Here is a 21,978-nt window from a genome sequence, read left to right as displayed (position 1 = left end):
GTATCCATCAAAAGGCTCTGTGCCAGGAGTTCCCAGGCCCTCCATAGCCTGGGCACTCTGACTCAGGTCATCAGGCTCCATGGAGCATCACCACAGATGTACCATGCAAGCATGACCAGCAGTGTAGGACACAGACCATCTTTCCTATGTTTTGTCAGTTCTTTCTCTGGTTCTGTTAGCCCCTTCTTTACTCACGCCAAAGTGTGAGTATAATCTACAGGAAAATGTTAGTCTACATCTCCCAGAAGATGTAGGTTTGAACTGATCCTCTGACCTTGTTGATTAACCTAGGAGAAAGCCACAATCAGCAAACTGGCCAGGCAAGGATTAAATTCTTAATTCTCTGTAGAAAAATGTAACCAAAATGAATTTGAGTCTTATTTTTAATGGAAAGCTTGTAGAATTAATACAGTTAGTTGTCCTGGACAGGTTAGTGAACAAATTTGCCATCCAGATAACTTTGCTTGTAGAGTAGCTGTCATCAAAATGAAGTGTTTTGTCTCAGCAACAGGAATTTCTCGGGACTGAAAGTAATGAAGTATCCAACCTGCTTGTGCCCTAGGTGACCTCCCTGGTTCAGTTACTCAGTGATCCCTTTTATAGGACACTTGAAGGCTTCCGGATGCTGGTCGAAAAGGAGTGGCTCTCTTTTGGTCATAAATTCAGTCAGCGGAGCAGCTTGACCCTCAGCTGTCAGGGCAGTGGTTTCACTCCAATCTTCCTACAGTTCTTAGACTGTGTACACCAGGTGAGTAGAGCAAGTTTAAATTGACTAGATATGAAAGCAAGGACAGAACTAGCATTTATTGAGTATTGCATTGTTGTGCCAGGTATCTTTATGTCACAACTCTGATGGACTCAGCCATAGACTTGATGAAATCTCAGCGGTAGATTTCTGGAAATGGAAAAGCAAAAGAAGTAGTTGGTTTCTTCTCTTTTAGTTTTTGTTTATTTATTTATGGCTGCACTGGGTCTTCACTGCTGCACAGGCTTTCTCTGGTTGCAGCAAGCAGGGGCTATTCTCTAGCTGCGGCGAGCAGCCTTCTCACTGCAGTGGCTTGTCGTGTTGCAAGCATGTGCTCTAGAGTGGTAGGGCCTCAGTAGCTGCAGCACACAGGCTTCGTTGCCCTGCAGCATGTGGAATTTTCCCCGACCAGGGGTCAAACCCACGTCCCGTTCATTGGCAGGCAAATTCTTAATCACTGAACTGCCAGGGAAGTTCAAACTAGTTGGTTTCTGAAATTAAGACTGCTGAGCTGGTTGTTGAGCTTGACCCCAAGTGAAGGGGTTATTCTTGTTTACTCACTAAGTCATATCCGACTCTTTTGCAACCCCATGGGCTATAGCTTTCCAGACTCCCCCGTCCATGGGATTTCCTAGGCAAGAATACTGGAGTGGGTTGCCAATTTCTTCTCCAGGGGATTTCCCAACCTGGGAATCAAACCCACATCTCCTGCAAGGCAGGAGGGTTCTTTACCACTGAGCCACCAGGGAAGCCCCAAGTGGAGGGGTCAGCACTCTCAATTACCACCTACCAAGAGGAACAAACTTGGGCTTATTGTCTAAGAAGATTTGATCTAGTGTAGAATAGCAAAAATCTCAAGGTGATGGTGTGGTCTGAAATCGTACACATGGTCTTCCCAGTTGGGGAAAACCCTACCTCGTGCCTGAGAATTTAGGAGAGGTAGAGCCTAACCCTCGAGAAAGAATCAGGGCCCGACCAGGCAAGCCTCTGAGGTTGAAAACAATGGCTCAGTTCTACTGGATGACATAATCAGGACTAATCAAAGGACCAGACAGAAACAAAGGTATGTAATGCAGTCAAATCCAGTGGGAACAGGGAGATGTGAATGTTCTGGGCTCCCTCCTACCTTCATCTCAAGCCTTGGTCAGGATTGGGCTTGAGAATTAAATGGCACTGAGTTTGCAAGTTGAAGGTGTTGGCACCAGTGGCTAAATTGGCCTGGGAAGAACAAGATTCACGCTTTCAGTTGTGTTTCATCAACAGTGAATGGGTTCTGACATGTCAGAATGGTGAACCTCTTTGAAATTGAAATACCTTGGCCTCAAGTATCTATTGGAAGGAAAAGTTAAAGTGTTTTTAGGGACCAGTTTTGGAACTAGGTCATCTTATATATGGTTGTGTTTTGTTTTGTATTCTATTAATCACTTCGCCAGCTTTATCAATTCACTTTATATTTTTAAAAATTTATTTAAAGTGTATAATTCAGTAGTTTTTAGTATATTCATAGAGCTGTACAATTACCACAAGCAATTTCAGATTATTTTATCACCCAATAAACAAAATCCATACACATTAGCAGTTACTTTTACACCACCCCCCACCTGGATGCCATTCCCAGCATACACACACACTGGAGATTGTTTTTGATTGCTCCACAGCTTTTTAAAGACCTACTGAATAATTTTAATTGATTTGAGCAGCATCTGGAGACGCTGGCCACAAGGTTGAGCTTATACTTTTAAACTCTTTGTTGCAAATGATATATTTGCTTCCTGTTGGAATATTAGCTTTTTGATTCAGATTCCTTTCAACAAATAGATGAGGGAAAAGTGTGAAGCCCATTGTCTATGAAACAGAAAACTTAACTAAGACCAAAGGAAATGTGCAGGCCTTTTCTCACTTCTGGATAGGTGACAACAAACAAGTTCTTCGTGAAACACTTCTTATCTCACACTTATTATGCTAACCAAGTGCACTAGGCTATTGCCTGCCTCCCTGTCTATCTCCCACCCCACCCCACCCCACCCCCCGCAATCATTATTAATACTTCTTGACCGCTTACTATATGCCAGGCACTCGTCTCAGCACTACATTTTATTTCATGATTCTTTCTAGGTAATCTTTGAACCTTTTCCAGGCCTCTTCATTTGTATTCTAATGAACCATCTACAGACTTCCTTGATAGCATCATCTATTAATGTCTGTTGCCTTCTACTTAGACTGAGAATTCTTGGGAGCAGGGTCTGTGTCATATTAGTCTTCATATCCCTAATATCTAATTGTAATTTCAGTCTCTGGAATGTAGTATACCCTCAGTAAATAAGTACAACAAATGAATACATGAAAATTTGAATGACCACCTGGCTCAGCCTTGTTCAGGCTCTCGTTACCCTTCATCAGGACCATCTCGGATATCCTAAGTACAATCGCTAATGAAATCTTCTGAATGCTCAGATATGATGTTATCCTCTTTTACAAAAATCTTTAAAGCAGACAAAAACTTTCAGTGGCTCTGTGTCATAAAGAATTACTCTTACTCACATCCAACTTCAATGTAATACTGTCACAAATCACTTGAAAGGTTTTTTTAAGGCTCTTCACTGGATGCCTGTGTTGTCTTAATAAGTACACTCAATCAGTTTTACCCCTGCATTGAAATAATAACACCGTTTATTCAGTTAAATACTAGATGAAGCAACTGACTGTCTTTTAATGTTTTTGGCATATAAAGATGTGTATCTTTAACAATTAAAGTCACAGTCTTCATAATGTGGTGTTCACACTTAAAGAACACGTAGGGATTAAAAAGCACAATAGAAAAAAAATCAATGAAACCAAGAGCTGGTTCTTTGAAAGGGTAAACAAAATCAACAAACTTCTGGCCAGGCTCACCAAAAAGAAAAGAGAGAAAACCCAGAAAAAACAAAATAAGAAATGAAGAAGGAGAAATCTCAGCTGATACCACAGAAATACAAAGACTATAAGAGAATACTATGAACAATTATATGCCAACAAATTTGACAAGCTAAAAAAAAAAAAATGAACAACTTCTAGAAATGTTGTTTTTAGTCACTAAGCCTTGTCCGACTCATTTTGCAACCCAATGGACTGTAGCCCACCAGTCCCCTGTCCATGGGGTTTCCCAGGCAAGAATACTGAAGTAGGTTGCCACTTCCTTCTCCAGGGGATCTTCGTGACCTAGGGATCAAACCTGTGTCTCCTGCATTGGCAGGTGAATTCTTTACCATAGACCCACCAGGGAAGCCCTCTAGAAGCAAAAAACTCACCAAAATTGAATCAAGAAGAAATAGATAATTTGAACAGTGATCACTAGAAATGAAAGAACCTGTAATTAAAAAAAAAAATAAAAAATCCCTACAAACAAAAGTCTAGGACCAGATGGCTTCACAGGTGAATTCTACCAAATATACAAAGAAGAACTTATACTGATTCTTCTCAAACTCTTCCAAAAGTTTGAAGAGGAGGGAACAGTCCCAAAGACATTATATGAAGCCACCATCAGTTACCCTGATACCAAAACCAGACAAAGATACCACTAAAAGAGAAAATTACACTTCAACATCACTCATTATCAGAGAAATGCAAATCAAAACCTCAATGAGGTAGCATTACACGCCAGTCAGAATGGCTGCTATCCAAAAGTCTACAAGCAATAAATGCTGGAGAGGGTGTGGAGAAAAGGGAACTCTCTTACACTGTTGATAGGAATGCAAACTAGTACAGCTGCTATGGAGAACAGTGTCGCGATTCCTTAAAAAACTGGAAATAGACCTGCCATATGACCCAGCAATCCCACTCCTGGGCATACACACCGAGGAAACCAGAACTGAAAGAGACACGTGTACCCCAGTGTTCATCACAGTACTGTTTATAATAGCCAGGACATGGAAGCACCCTAGATGCCCATCAGCAGATGAATGGATAAGGAACCTGTGGTACATATGCACTATGGAATATTACTCAGCCTTTAAAAAGAATTCATTTGAATCAGTTCTAATGAGATGGATGAAACTGGAGCCCATTACACAGAGTGAAGTAAGCCAGAAAGATAAACACCAATACTGTATACTAACACATATATATGGAATTTTAAAAGATGGTAATGATAAACCTATATGCAAAACAGAAAAAGAGACACAGATGTACAGAACAGACTTTTGGACTCTGTGGGAGAAGGCGAGGGTGGGATGTTCAAAGAGAACAGCATTGAAACAAGTATACTATCAAGGGTGAAACAGATCACCAGCCCAGGTTGGATGCATGAGACAAGTGCTCAGGGCTGGTGCACTGGGAAGACCCAGAGGGATGGGATGGAGAGGGAGGCAGGAGGGGGGATCAGGATGGGGAACACATGTAAATCCATGGTTGATTCATGTCAATGTATGGTAAAAACCACTACAATATTGTAAAGTAATTAGCCTCCAACTAATAAAAATAAATGGAAAAAAAAAAAGAAAATTACAGGCCAATATCTTTGGTGAATATAGATGCAAAAATTCTCAACAAATGTTAGCAAAAGATGATGCACAGAGAAAAAGATGATGCACCTTGGTCAAGTAGGGTTCATCCCAAATTTACAAAAATGGTTTAACATATGCAAATCAATGTGATGCACCACATTAAAAAAGACAATCAAAAACCACATGATCATCTCACTAGATGCAGAGAAACCATTTGGCAAAATTCAACATCTATTCATGATAAAAACTTTTATTAAAATGAGTTACAGGGGACATATCTCAACATAATAAAAGCTATTTATGACAAACCCATAGCCAATATAATACTCAACAGTGAAAAGATAAAATCTGGAACAAGGATGCCCACTCACACTTTTATTCAACTTAGTACTGGAAGTCCTCACCACAGCAATCATACAAGGAAAATAAAAGGTATCCAAATTGAAAGGAAGAGGTAAAATTGTCACTATATGCAGATGACGTGGTACTATGTATAGAAAACACTACGGACACCATACAAAAACTACTAGATCTAATAAATAAATTCAGCAAAGTAACAGGATACAAGACTAACATTCAGTAATTGGTTGTATTTCTTTACACTAACAATAAAATGTCAGAAAGGTAGTGTAAAAAATATCTTTTCAAATTGCGCCCCCCCAAAAAAAAAAAATACAAGGAATTAACCAGACCAAGGAGATGAAAGACTTATACACTGAGAACTGTAAAATGTTGATAAAGGAAATTAAAGAGGCTTCTCAGAACTAGAAAGATATCCTATGTTCTTGAATTGGAAGAATTAATATTGTTAAAATGGCAGTACTATATGAGAGTTGGACTATAAAGAAAGCTGAGCGCTGAAGAATTGATGCTTTTGAACTGTGGTGTTAGAGAAGACTCTTGAGAGTCCCTTGGACTGCAAGGAGATCCAACCAGTCCATCCTAAAGGAGATAGTCCGCGGTGTTCATTGGAAGGACTGATGTTGAAGCTGAAGCTTCAATACTTTGGCCACCTGTTGCGGAGAACTGACTCATTTGAAAAGACCCTGATGCTGGGAAAGATTGAGGGCAGGAGGAGAAGGAGACGACAGAGGATGAGATGGTTGGATGGCATCACTGATACAATGGACATGGGTTTGGGTGGACTCCGGAAGTTGGTGATGGACAGGGAGGCCTGGCATGCTGCGGTTCATGGGATTGCAAAGAGTTAGACCCGACTGAGTGACTGAACTGAACTCAAAGCAATCTACAAAATTAATACGATCCCTATCAAATTACCCATGACATTTTTCACAGACCTAGAATAAATAATCCTAAAACTTATGTGGAACCATAAAAGATCTAGAAAAGATGCCAAGTAATCCTGAGAGGGAAGAAGACAAAGTAGGAAGCCTAACTGTCCCAGATTTCAGATAATACTACAAAGCTACGTTAATCAAAACAGTGTGATATTGGTACAAAAACAGACTTATGGATCAATGGAATAGAATAGAGAGCCCAGGAATAAATCCACACACCTATCTACCATCAGTTAATCTTTGACAAAGGAAGCAAGAATATCAAATGGGAAAAAGACAGTCTCTTCACGTGGCGCTGGGAAATTTGTACAGCTGCATGTAAATCAGTGAAGTTAGAGCACACTCTTACACCATACACAAAAATAAACTCAAAGTAACTTAAAGACTTAACCATAACACCATAAAAATCCTAAAAGAGCGCATTGGCCAAACATTCTCTGACATAAACTGTACCATTGTTTTCTTGGGTCAGTCTCTCAAGTCAATAGAAATAAAAATAAACAAATGGGACCTAATCAAACTTACAAGCTTTTGCACAGCAAAGGAAACCATTAAAAAAAAAAAAAAGCTACTGAATGGGAGAAAATATTTGCAAATGATGTGAACAACAGGGTTTAATCTCCAAAATATACAAACAGCTCATATAACTCAACAACAAAAATAAACAGCCCAAAGGAAGAATGGGCAGAAGACCTTAATAGACATATTTCTTCAAAGAAGATATACAGATGGCCAGTAGGCACATGAAAAGATGCTCAACATTGCTAATCATTAGAGAAATGCAAATCAAAACTGAAATGAGATACCACCTTCACCCATCACACCAGCCATCGTTAAAGGCCCCGAATAACAAATGATGGAGAGGGTGGTGGAGAAAAGGGAACTTTGCTACACTGTTGGAGGAAATGCAAGTTGGTGCAGCCACTATGGAAACAATATAGAAGTTCATCAGAAAACTAAAAACAGAATTACCATATGATCAGTAATCCCACTCCTGGGCATAAACCTGGGCAAAACTATAATTCAAAAAGATAAATGCACCCCTAAGTTCATAGCAGCACTCTCCACAATAGCCAGGACATGGAAACAACCTAAATATGAATGGATAAAAAGGATGCGGTACATATATACAGTCAAATACTACTCAGCCATAAGAAAGAATGAAATAATGCCATTTACAGCAACATGGATGCAACTAGAGATTATTATACTAAGTATGTCAGAAAGAGAAAGACAAATACCATATGGTATCACTTATATGTGAAACCTGAAGTATGGCACAAATGAACTTATCTGCAAGACAGAAACAGACTCACAGACATAGAAGTAAAACTTGTGGTTGCCAAGGAAGGTGTGGGGAGGAAGAGCGATGGATTGGGAGTTTCGTATTGGTCAGTGCAGACTATTACATTTAGAATGAATAAATGACAAGGTCCTATCATATATAGCACAGGAAACTATATTCAGTCTCCCAGGATAAACCATAATGGAAAAGGATATTTTTTAAAAATGTGTGTGTGTGTGTAACTGAGTCACTTTGCTGTACAGGAGAGGGTGGCATATTGTAAACCAACTATGCTTCCATAAAAACAGATGTGGCCAAAAAAACATGCAGGAACAGAGACCAAATGGAAGGACATCTGAGTCACATCTCCCATCGAAATCTGACTCTGAGGCATAAATTCAATGAGAGGAATGGCAGGTAAAGTCACCAATGTAGACTTTTTTAAAATAAGAATTAAACTGAACCCATGTCAAGTTTTTTGGGGCTTTTTTGGCTGTGCTGCACAGCTTGCAGGAATCTTAGTCCCCTGACCAGGGATTGAACCCAGGCCTTCAGCACTGATAGTGCAGAATCCTAACCACTGAACCACCAGGGAATACCCCCATCAAGTTTTTCTTACATAAGAATTAGACTGAGAATAGGCCATTTGTTTATAAACTTCTTTACTAAGCACTTTAAGGTATTATCCGTAGGCATTTGAAAATATCCGTATTTTTGTTTTCACATTTTTTATCCTAAAATTAACTTGATTTTTTTTTCAGCTAAAATGAAAGTTTGTAACTGTTCCTTTTTTGCAGCATGTTGAGGTGACATCGTCAGATTTCACAACATGAAATAAAGTTTAAAATAAATGAGTTTAGGGACTTCCCTGGTGGCCCACTGGCTAAGACTGCATTCGCAATGCAGGGGGCCCAGGTTCTATCCCTGGTTGGGGAACTAGATCCCACATGCCCCAGCTAAGACCCAGTGCAGCCAAATAAATAAATATTTTAAAATAAAATAAGTAAATTTAACTGCTGCTTCCATAATAAGGGATTAAGACTCTAAAGACAGCTCTCCCCACCCCATTCCCAGAGCATAACTGTAAACTCAGACATGGGGAAAGGAAACATTTCAACAAATGGTAATGGAATACCTGGATATCTGTATAGAAAACTATGAACCCCAAATTCTTACATCATTCACAGAAATTTGCCTGAAATGGATCATAGACCTAAATGGCTAAAGGAAATTTTTCAAGTAGAAAATAAATGATAAAAGAAGGAATCTTGGGATATCAGGAAGGAAAAAAAGAACAAGAGAGAGTAAAATATGGGTAAACACAACATACTTTTCTTCTCTTGAGCTCCCTAAATTATTCTTGAAGCAAAAATTATAATGCTATTTGATGTTCCCAATATAGGTAGAGGAAATAACTTAAGACAGTTGGAAATGGAGGAGCACAAAGGGATGTGAAGGGAAGTAAGGTTTCTACACTTCACTGAAGCTGGTAAAATACCAACACCAGTCGACCATAATAATGTATGTAGTATAATATCTAGAATGACCACTAAAAAAGCTATATAAAGATATACTCTCAAAAACACTATAGATATATCAAAATGGAATTCTAGAAAATGTTCAAGTAATCCATATAAGGCAGGAAAAGAAACAAAGGGAAAAAAATATAGAACTGAAGACAAAACCGTAAAATGACAGACTTCAGCCTTAACATATCAATAATTGCATTAAATGGAGAGAGGCTAAACATGACATGACCTAGCAACATGCTTTTTATAAGAAACTCAGCTCAAATATGAAAGTATTGTTATAGAAGTTTTATTTATAGTAGCCAGAAATTGCAGAGAAGAGGGGACAAAATGTCTTAAAGTAGGTAAATGGCTAAACAGACTGTGGTACATCCACACCACAGAATACTGCTCAGCAGCAATAAGGGGTGAGCTGCTGGTAACAGGCAACAATGTGAGTGGATCTCCAGAGCATGATGCTGAGTAGGCAGTCTCAAATGCTCACACACTGTGATTCCATCAGCATAACATTTTCAAAAGTGACAAAATTATAGAGATAAGACCATTAATTACTGGTTGTGAGGGTTTGGAGATAGTGGGGAGAGGAGAATAGGTATGACTATAAAAGGGTATCATGAAAAACCATTACCCATCAGCTGGTGAACAGATGAACTAAGTCTGGCTCGTGGTGGAATATTACTCAGCAAGTAAAGGGAATGAAATACACACAACATGGACATGTCTAAAAAGCATGACCAATGAAAAAAGAGAAATCTCATCACAAGGAGAATTTGTTTTTCTTATTTTATCTGTATGAGATGGTAGATGTTAGCTAAACACATTGTGGTAATCACTTCATAATATGTATAATTCAGATAATCATACTATATGCCTTATACCTATACAGTGATGTATACCAACTATTTCTCATTAAAACCAGGGAGAAAAATAGGTTAAAAGGACTACAGACTACACACTATATGCTTATAGGATATCCTACAAAAGGCAAAATAGCGGTAGAAAAATAGATCGGTGGTTGCCTGGAACCAGTGGTCAGGGAAGGGAGTCAACTCCGAAAGGGCATGATCAAACTTCATAGGATGAGGGAACTATTCTGCATCCTCATTGTGGTGGCGGTTACACCACCACAATTACACAAATGCGTGACCAAAATGAGTCAACCTATATGCTTAAAATAGGAAAATTTTAGTATATTTAAATTGTACTTCAATGAACCTGAAAAAAAATGTTTTAAATAGTAACTCCAACCTGTCAGTAAACTGGAGTTCTAAAAAAAGACAACAGCTCTCTAGTTTCTCTAAAGAAAAACTTGCCAGTGTGATACCCAGCGGGGACTTAGAAACCTGGCTGTCTGCTTTCTGGAAGCTTGGCAGGAAATAGGTCCAGGGAAATCCCAGTGAAGTATGCAGGTTTTTACTTTGTCCATACATTGTCAGTCTCATCATTAACATATTTGTGCACAGGTGTCCCCAAGTCCAGAACTTACCAAGTTTTGTTTTTCAAGACAACAAACCTCTAGTCTCTTGCCGGCAAGAAGGTACTCACATGACTTTATGGGGTAGGAAAGGACCCTGGAGGTCTTAGCACTGTCTCTTTAGACTTACAACTTTTCTCATTTTTAGCCCGTATTTTACCCCCTTATGGGCTTTCCTGGTGGCTCAGACAGTAAAGAATCTACCTGCAATGCAGGAGACCCCGGTTCAATCCCTGGATTGGGAAAATCCCCTGGAGAAGGGAATGACAACCTGCTCCAGTATTCTTGCCTGAAGAATTCCGTGGGAAAAGGAGCCTCGTGGGCTACAATCCATGGGGTAGCAAAGAGTCCGACACAACTGAGCGACCCCGTAAAGGGGTAACATTTACCCCTTTATAGCACTTGGGCCTCTGAGACTTTTTGGGTTTACAGAGCAAACTTTTACTTTTCAAATCATTTTCATCCTACAGGCATCCCAGTATAGCTTCTTATCTTCTATCATTTTCTGCTATTCTTACATTTCCCATCTTTCAGAATTTTCTTGATCTTCTACTGTCTCCTGCTCCCTTTCTCCCCACCTCCTTTTCGACTTTTTACCTTTTAAAAATTCCTTTTCTTTAATTGAGGGAGAATTGCTAGGGGTTGTGTTTGTATGGCTGAATTTGGCTTAAGTTAAATGCACTATTAAATGTGTTAAACACCCATATTCAACTTGCAGAATTCTGCATACCTAAATATTAGAGTCAGCAAAAGAATCCACTCACAATCAGAGTCATGGAATATTCTCATATAATTACTTGAAATATAATGCTTGTATTTTATTGTTGGGGGTGGGGTGAGTTGAACAGAAGCATGATTAGTCTAGAATGTTGGAAAGTAACCTGTATTCTACAAGTACTTCTTTAGTGGTATAACCAAAGCAATTCAATGTAAACTGAAGTATGCATTACATTTCTGTTACCTTTAGAATTCATTACAATAGATGCTTAATTTTTTTATTTTATTTTTTTCATTTATTTTTATTAATTGGAGGCTAATTACTTTACAATATTGTAGTGGTTTTTGCCATACAGTGACATGAATCAGCCTTGGATTTACAATATAGATGCTTAAACTGTGTATTGTTAAGTTAGATAAAGGAACTTGGGGCATATGTTTAATTTGGGGAACTTTCTTATTTTAAATAAAAGTTAAAATGCAAATATTCTGTATAAACCAGTAAGTTCTGAAATTGAAAACAAAAGTTGACTTTTAAGGAAAGCTCAATTACTTGCAGGTGAGTGCTTCACAGGATCTAAAGACCCTTTAGTATGATTTCAAATCTGGTTGTACCATGTTTTAAAAAAATATATAGATTTTTAAAAATTTGTCTGAACCCTTCAGCTTAGTACTCTAACATAATTACCTGAGTGCAGGCAAGTCATGGCAAAGTGAGTATATGACATTAATTGCAGTATTTGAAGAATGTTTGGCTGTGATAGTTTGGTGAAGTAGATTATTTTGTGCTGAAAGGGATTATATATTCATTCAAAAACAGGAGACTATAGTTAACAGACAGTGCTTTTGATTCTTGCTGACTTAATTATATGGTAGTGTTTCCTCATCTCTTACATACTGGTTTTAAGCATTAGAAAATGCCTTCTTGGAATACCTTTCAAGTGAACACTAATGCTCTACATGACTCTCCTTTGCCGGACAGTTCGAATTAGTGCGGTCCTCAGTCTCTCAGGACCACAAAAGGGAGCCAGGCCCAAGAACATTTTAAAAAATAAGTGCAAAATTATGCAGCAGCAAGCGACACTTTCCTAGGTGGAATGTGTTCACTGCTTATTAACCATTTCTAACATGCTGAATGCCAAAAGGCAATCCATGGAAGTATGCTTAGACTTGCCCATTAGTACTAATAGAGTTACAAAGAAAACAGATGAAGCACTGATCTTAAATTAGAACTGCCTCATCATATAAAAAGCCATTGTTTACGCCAGTATATCCAGGTGTCAGATGAATTATAAATGCTGGATCACTGTTTCATAATAGCAACATCTGGCAGATTTTTTGTTGCTTCTAAAAGAAATTGGCTTAGCTCTGATGATATCATTACAGGATGCTTCCTTTTCTTAAAATAGTTGAACCAAACTCAGAAGGAAAATACATCCAAAAAATTTGTTTTAATTACCTAAAATTTCTTTCTAAAAGTAAGGGGGAAAAAATATATAGTATGAATTTGAAAACATGGCATGTAGGAAAGCATCTCCTTTATTCCAGCATTAGATTAAATCTTTGAGTGCATCTTAGAACATTCTCATTATTTCCTACTTGGAGAAAAACAAGTAACAGTTATAACTTTCCCTTTGAAGTTTATTCAGTTTGTAAATTGACTCACTCTGGTCTGACTTTGTGATAGGATTCTCCTCACAGTTACCCCATGCCAGCACTTTGCTAGGTCCTATTCCAAAGAGAAAAGCTATTTGCCTTTTAGAGAGATGAGCTTTCCCTGTGAGTACATATTTGAGCAGCTAAGCTGCCCCCTCACATAGGTCAGTTACTCTAAAATGTATCCATGAGTATTGGCAAAATAACTGCATTTAATGGAGTCATGGTATATTCAAGAGTTTCTGGTGTCTGCCTGTTTTCCCAGTCAACTGAAAACTGGCAAAACTGACATACTCTAAGCTGATTTATAACAAAGCAATTGCACATGAAAAGCTTTTAATGTTTGAACCCATAAAGTAAGTTTGAGTTTACATATTAGTCTCATTTACTATTTTTTGATCTTTAACAAATTCTTTAACCTCTTTGTACTTCAGTTTCTTTATATATATTTATATATATGTGTCTCAGAAGGATTAAAAATCATATGTGAAATGATTGCCACAGAAGGTACACAGTTAATGTTTGTTAAATCTTAATCTGTGATCTGTGAAATAATAAAAACTACTATTAGCTACCTGTTTTTTCTAGGGTGTGCCTAGTATACTCATAATTTTTAAAATGTTGATGCCATTAAATACAGGCTGTCGTATAGCTTAACGTTTGTAATTCCTGAAATAAAATCAAATTTTAACTTATCATATTTTATTCCCAAAATGTTGATTTTTCCTGGGATTTGAGTCATAGCTTATTTTTATGAGTCTTTAAATTTTACAAAGTACTTACTTAATGGCATATGGGCAAAAAGTAAGACCCTATAAATTCATATTTCTCCAGATTCCATTTCATATTCTCTTCTTATAAATGAGTGAAATTGGCAGGTTTTAGTACTTAATGGAAAATAAAACCAAAAATGCCTCAAACAGCTTAGTCCTAATATTTTAAATCTGTATATTTTTTTCTCTTTATCAAGATAAATACAAAATTGTTTTGAACAACAGAATCCAGATGATGACTGAAAGAGGCCTAAACCTCTGTTCATCAGCATATTTGGGGAAATGCTCACATAGAATTAATTTATAGGCTGAGATGCCTATCATTCCCAATTCTGCATAATACAGTACAGCTAAATTTATTTGAAGCAGACTTGCCTTTAGGCAAGTTATAGCCAACAATAAAGAAAACTAATGAAACCAAAAGCTTTTCTTTGAAAAGGTCAGTAAAATTAATAAACCTCTAGCCAGACTGAAAGGAAAAAAAAGACACAAATTACCAATATTAGAAATGAAAACGATGACATCCCTACAGATTCTACAGGTAATAAAAGGAGCATAAGGGAATATTGTGAACAATTTTGCATCAGTAAAATTAAAAATTTAGTTGAAATGGACAGATTCTTTGAAAGACAAAAACTATCTCACTCACTCGAGAAGAAATATATAACCTGAATAGGCCTATATCTAGTAAAGAAATTGAAATTGTAGCCAAAACCTGTCCATGTAGAAAGGTGACTTCAGACCTCAGTGGCTTAACTGGCAAATTCTACCAAGTATTTAAGGAAGTGAAAGTCTCTCCGTTGTGTCCTACTCTTTGCAACCCCATGGACTATACAGTCCATGGAACTCTCCAGGCCAGAATACTGAAGTAGGTAGTCTTTCCCTTCTCCAGGGGATCTTCCCAACCCAGGGGTCGAACCCATGTCCTTCTGCGTTGCGGGTGGATTCTTTACCAACTGAGCCGCAAGGGAAGCCAAGAAAACTGGAGTGAGTAGCCTATTCTTTCTCCAGCGTATCTTTCCAACTGGGAATCGAACTGGGTCTCCTGCTTTGCAGACAGATTCTTTACCAACTGAGCTGCCAGAGAAGCCCAGGGAAGAAATAATAGCAATTCTACAAAAACTCTTCCAGAAAATTTAAGCAAAAAGCAACTCAGTGCATGAGGCCAGCATTACCTTGGTCTGACAAAGACAGAAAAGGGAAACTATAGATCAGTATCTGATGGTCATAGATTCAAATTTTCTAAACAGAATTTCAGCAAATCAAATTCAACAATATATTTTAAAAGTGATATACCATGGTTAAATGAGGTTTATTCTAGGAATGCAATCAGTTTCACACTTGAAATCAATCAGTGTAACTCACCATAGTAAGGAACTAGGACTTCCCTAGTGGTCCAGTGATTAAGAATCTGCCTGCTAGTTTGATCTCCCGTCTGGGAAGATCCCACATGCCAAAGGGTAACTAAGCCAGTGCATCACAACTACTGAGGCCGTGCTGTAGAGTCTAAGTGCCACAGCTGCTAAAGCCTGCAAGCCTAAGCCCATGCTCTGCAACAAGAGAAGCCACCACAGTGAGAAGCCTGTGGACTGCAACAAGAGTAGCCCCCACTCACGGTAACTAGAGAGAGCCTGTGCACAGCAACGAAGACCCAGTGCAGCTAAAAAACGTATTAAGGGACTGCAAAAAACAGAAACCCATGCAATCATTTCAATAGATGCAGAGAAAAAGCTTCTGACAAAATATAAAATCCCTTCATTGTGAAAATTCTCAGAAATTTTCTTAAACTATAAGCAGTATCAAAAACAAAAACACCTACAGCTAATATACTTAATAGTGAAAGATTGAATGCTTTCCCCCTAAGATGAGGAACAAGATGTGAATGCCTGCTGCACCACCTCTGTTCAACATTGTACAAAACTTTTTTTTTTTTTTTTTTGTACAAAACTTAATAGCCATGCAATAAGGCAAGAAAATAATAATAAAGACACCCACATTAGAAAGGAAGAAGTAAAACTAGCTTTATTTACAAACAACATGATTATCTATGGACTCTACCCCCCCAAAAAAGAAAAAAGATACTAGAATGAGTTTAGCAAGGCTGCAGAATACATGCTCAATATACAAAAATCAATGCTAGCAATAAACCATAGGAAAATTGAGATTTAAAAATATTACCATTTACAACAGTATCAAAAAAAAAAAAAATGAAAGAAATCTAGCAAAATACATTAAAGACCGAGACACACATTATAAAATATTACTAAGAGAAAATAAAGAGAAAATATTTACTAAATAAATCAAGAAATACCTGTTGTCCATGGATCAGAAAACTCTATGTTAAAATATCAGTTTCCCCAAATTAAAGATTCAATGTAATCATAATAAAACTCCTAGGAGGCTACTTTGTAGAAACCGAAAAACTTAATTCAATAAAATCCATATGGAAAGGCAAAGGATCTAGAAAAGCCAAAACAACTTTGAAAAAGAACAAAATGGGGGGCTAACATTATCTGATTTTATTATAATGCTATAGTAATCAAAACAGGATAATTGGTATAGACAAATAGATCAATGTAACAGAATAGACAGTCCAGAAATAGTTCCATATATATATATGATACATGGACAACTAATTTGTTACAAAGATGCAAAACTAATAGGTAAATATGATGTCACTTATTTGTGGAATCGAAAATAAGATAACAATAATGTACTCACAAAACAGAAACAGATTCACAGACATGGGAAAAAAAAAAAATTATGATTACCAGAGGGGAAAGGGGGTGTGGTAGAGATAAGTTAGGAGTTTGGGATTAGCAAACTACTATATATAAAATAGTTAAGCCACAAGGTCCCACTGTATAGCACAGGGAACTATATTCAGTGTCTTGTAATAAACCATAATGGAAAAGAATATGAAAGAAAATATATGTGTGTGTGTGTATAAATATATATATGATGTACGTGTATTTGAAAGTCGCTCAGTCATGTCTGACTCTTTGTGACCCCATGGACTATACAGTCCTTGGAATTCTCCAGGCCAGAATACTGGAGTGGGTAGCCTTTCCCTTCTCCAGGGGATCTTCCCAACCCAGGGATCGAACCCTGGTCTCCCGCATTGCAGGCAGCTGCTTTACCAGCTGAGCCACCAGGGAAACCCATATATATATATGGGTGCGTGTGTGTGTATATATACATACACACACACGCACACATACACATACGTGTGTATATATATATAAATAATCACTTTGCCATGCACCAGAAACTAATGCAACATTGTAAATCAGCTACACTTCAACAAATTTTTTAAATAAGAAAATATCTAAACAATAGGTAGAAAAGAGTCTTTTCAACAAATGGTATCAGACAATTGGATTTCCAGTTACAAAATAAATTATCTTTGACCCATACCTTGCATCAATATAAAAGTTAATTCCAAAGGGGTCATAATACTCTACTTCTATAAGAAAACATAGCAAGAAATCCTTCTGATCTTGGGTTATGAGGCAAGGATATCTTAGATTCAACACCAAAAGCATCATCCATAAAAGAAAAAAATAAATTAGATAAATTTAATTTAAAAAATAAATTAGACTTTGTCACAATCAAAAACTTTTGTTTTTCAAAATCACTGTTAAAAAAATGAAAAGACAAATCACAGACTAGAAGAAAACATTTGCAAATCATGTATCTGCTAGAGGACTTATATCTAGTATATATAAAGGATTATCAAAACTCAATATTTAAGAAACAACCAAGCTATTTTTTTAAATGGCAAAACATTTATACTGACTCCAAAGATATAGAGATGGAAAATTAGCACATGAAAAGATACTGTTATCATTTGTCATTAGGAAATGCAAATTAAAATCATTACTATTTAACTACTATATACCTATTTTAATGACTAAAATTTAAAAACTGACTGCCTGGAGTGTTGACAAGGATGTAAAGGAACTGTAACTTTTTAACACTGCTGGTGGGAATATAAAGTTACACCACTGAGAAAACAATTTGACCATTTCTTTAAAAGTTCAACATACCTATCTACTGTATGACTCATCTTTCCATCCCTAGGCAGTTAGGCAAGAGAAATGAAGGTTTTATGCCCATAAAAATACTCATACATAACTGTTCAGAGCAATATTATATGTAATAACCTCAAATCTAGAAGCAACCCAATGTCCATCCACAGGTAAATGAATAAACAAAGTGTGGTATATCCATGTGGTGGAATACTGTTTAGGTATAGAAAGGAATTTACTACTGGAAACCCAACAACATAGATGCATCTTAAATAATTATGCTTAGTGAAAGAAGGCATACACACAAAAAGGGCACACATTGCTGATTCCGTTTATATAAAGTTCTTGTTGTTCACTTGCTAAATTGTGTCCTATTCTTCTGCAGCCCCATGGACTGTAGCCTGCCAGACTCCCCTGTCCATGGGATGATCCAGGCAAGAATACTGGAGTGGGTTGCCATTTCCCTTTCCAGGGGATCTTCCCAACATAGGGAAATCCACATCTCCTTCCTTGACAGGCAGATTCTTTACCACAGAGTCACCAGGGAAGCCCTATATAAAGTTCAAGTAGATACAAATTACCCCTAGTGACAAAAAGCAGATCAGTCATTTCTTGCAGAGGAGGGTGCAGGAAACTTTGGGAGTTATAGTTGATAGGTTCACTGTGTTGATTGCGGTAATGGCTTCACCGGTGTATGGAGAAGTGTGAATGTAGCATATTGTACACTTTAAGTATATGCAGCTTATTGTATGTCAGTTATACCTCACTAAAGTAAAAAAAAAAAAAGTGGCTAACAAACCTCTAAACTCTCACTCGCTCCCTATAGTAAGTCCCTAGAGGACGTCTCTGGCCTTGATCCCATTTCTTCCATCAAACAGTACTTAACAGGAGGAGAAGGCCTATGCGTGTACTGTGCCTTGTGGAGAGCACGGTGGTGGGGTACAGCAGAAGAGTCCGGGTGTCCAATTGACAAGGAGTGGGGAAAGCCAATTAACTGGACAAACTGAGTTTCTGGGATGTAGGACTAAATGGAGAAAGTATAATTTTTCTTTTTTACTAGAAGTCTAAGCACGAGATTTTTGTCTTGTATTCACAATCAGGTGTTAATTTTTCATTATAGTAAAAAGACATTTCAGAAAATTCCTTGAGTTTCTTAATGTCAGATTACAAATATGGTTATCTAGGCATTAATCAACCCAGCATTCAGGTCACTTTTTTTTTCCCCGAAGAAAATTTTTGAAGAAATTTTTACATGCTTGTTACTTATAATTGTTGCTATCGAGTAAAAGACCAAGTTGTTCAGCATCTTCTCTTCGACTTCCAACAGACCTGATAATTAACCCCAGTATAGGGACAGACTGTTTTTAACCCCAAGCAGTTGGCAACTGCAGGTGCCTTCATGGCCACACAGATGCAGACACCATGGTGCCCCCAAGCGCTCACACCTGGATGTTTTCTAAGCAGCAGTTCCAGTTCGAGCCGGGCGAGTGCCAGCAGCCTTGAAGAAGTGTCTAGTCTTTCTGTCGTTAATTGTAGAGTGCAGGGTTTGTGGTGAGGTCAGTCACTCAGCACAGTGGTCTGTGAGAGCATTTTTCCACTTGTAGAGGAGTTTTTCTTCTAGTCCTAGCAGCTGATCTCCCTGAGTGCCTGTAAGTTCAACTTAAGGTCATATTCATTATCATTTCCATTCTATTTTACCTCAGAAGTGGGTCATTAAAATTATATTCCTAAGCATATTAAATGTCAGAAAAATCAAGAAAAGATAACAGTTATATATGCAGCAAGTGGTTTTTATGAAGAATCACTGAGAGAGATGTTTTGTTTTTCTGGGGCTTTGTTTAATAATTTTTTTAAGTTTTTAGAATTGTCATGGACTAGATCAGTGGAAATTGCCCTGAACTCTTCCCCTGGAAACAGTGAGCCAAGGGTCTGGCCTGTGATTATGGAGTTTTATTCCAAGGGCTATTGGGGCAAAGTTGTTCTTGGAGCTCACACCCAAGCACATTGCAGATTTCTCTCTGAGACTCTCAGATGGTAGAGAACCAAGCTCCATCCTGGACCTGTCTCCTCCTTCTATCCCAACAGCCACAGTCCAAGTCGCCCCCTCTCCATCATGTGCACCGTGGCTGCTTGCGGTGGTGCTATGGATTCAGGAATTCAGGCTAAAGAGTTTAAGTTCTAAAACCTGGAATATGGTGCACTACACCTCACTATTCAGAGCCACACTCCAGTTGTCCTACAGAAAGCTCTCCTGTCCTGGGGAGGCCAGATGCAACAGGAAGGGTGGCAGCTCAGGTCAAGAAAGCAGGTCCATCCACAGTTTGCAAGCCTGATGCAGAAGAGTCGGACTGTTTTAATACATCTTTTTAGCCTCCGTTTTATTTTGTATTATGTATGAACTAAAATTTTAGTTCAATGTAAAAACCAAAAAAAAAAAGTTAATAGGAAAAGAAAACCTTTAATCATCACAGAAATCTAGGTTTCTAATCAAGTGATAAAGGTTGATAAATTGATGGTATCCAGATCATGACTTTAAACTCCCATTGATCTAGTGAGTAATCAACATATTGCACATATGCCGCTCTCTTGGCTGACCAAGTGTGAGTCTACATTGCCAAATTAAACATGGAGAGGAAAGCTGGCTTTTAGACAGCCTGCCTGCAGTGTTCATTTGAAACAGCTTTTAAGCAAATACAATTATGATTGGAACTTATCTCAACCAAGTGAAATTCTTTCATTGGTCATGAGAGAGGGAGCAATCCAGAGGTGAGGTTGCTGGGTGGACCACAGAGTGTCCCAAGGTCATCAGCCTATCTTCTGCCAACATAAGATGGTTCCAGAGAGTCTGCCTGAAGCACACCACAGCTCAGTGACCGTTCCAGGCTCTGCCTTGCTCCCACCCTCCCATGGCATTCCCTCATCCTTATTCCTCCCTCCAGTGACCTCAGTAAGTTACTGATGGAAAATTAAGGTTAAAAGGCCTAAGCTCTTCCCTCCCACCCTTGGCACTTGAACATACTTTTCTTTTTGTCTACTCTTTTATTCCGCCTCATTTTTAAGACTTTTGCCTGCTTCTGGACCCTTGGCCTCATTCATTCTTGCTTTCCCAGGGCCTTACTCTCTTAGTTATCAGCTCTTTCTCCACAGTTGATTCTCTGTTGGCTCCTTCTGCGTTGCCCTCAGACAGGCACACATTTCTTTTCTCAGGAAAACGACTCTTGCTGTCCCCCTAAACCACCACCTTCTTTTCTCATTCCTTTCACTGCCAAACTTCTGTAAGTATAATTTTTCTTGTTGTATTACACACTGTTACACCGCAAATGCCTGGAAAGCAAGAACCACAGCATACAACAATTCGTATCTGTCAAGTATCTAGCACAGTATGAAGTAAATGAGACACTGACTGCGGAGCCTAACAAGCCAGGATTCAAATGTAGGCTCACTCATTACTGTAAGTGACCTTGGGTAAATTACTTAATCCTGCTCATCTTCAGCTTCCTCATTTGTAAAGGGTTGGAGGTGGGTGATAATACCCATCTTCAGAGAATCTGAACGGACGTTTTTCCAAAGACATACAAGTGGCCAAAGGTATATGAAAAAGTGCTTGCTCACTAATCATCAGCAAAGTGCAAATTGAAATCACAAGACATCACTTCACACTTGTTCAAATGGCTAGTATCAAAAAGACAAAAGGTAACAAGTGTTAGAGAGGATGTAGAGAAAAGGGAACTCCTGTGCATTGCTGGTGGGAATGTAAATTCGTTTAGTCACAATGGAAAATAATATGAAGGCTCCTCAAAATATTAAAAATAGAACTACAATATGACCCAGCAATCCCATTTCTGGATATATTAGAGGGAATGAAATCATTATAGAGATACCTCATTGTAGCATTATTCACAACAGTCAAGAAATGGCAGCAACCTAAGTATCCATCTACAGATGAATGGATTATATAACATAAATAATACATGTTATATAAACATTAT

At 38.0% G+C, this 21,978-nt stretch overlaps 1 protein-coding gene across 3 annotated transcripts in view; it reads left to right on the top strand.

Annotated features, from left to right (window-relative positions):
* The window catches only part of SBF2 (SET binding factor 2), a 481,299-nt gene that overhangs the window by 445,811 nt on the left and 13,510 nt on the right, over positions 1 to 21,978 (top strand). For all 3 annotated transcript variants that reach the window (XM_065944986.1, XM_065944985.1, XM_065944984.1), the window contains one exon: positions 563 to 748. In XM_065944986.1, the coding sequence (XP_065801058.1) occupies positions 563 to 748 (186 nt within the window). The remainder of the gene's footprint in view (positions 1 to 562; positions 749 to 21,978) is intronic.

Source organism: Muntiacus reevesi, chromosome 9, assembly GCF_963930625.1.
Source record: "Muntiacus reevesi chromosome 9, mMunRee1.1, whole genome shotgun sequence".
In the NCBI taxonomy this organism is placed as follows: Eukaryota; Metazoa; Chordata; class Mammalia; order Artiodactyla; family Cervidae; genus Muntiacus; species Muntiacus reevesi.
The sequence above is the reverse complement of the archived record's forward strand: the minus strand, read 5'-3'. Positions and strand labels throughout refer to the sequence as shown.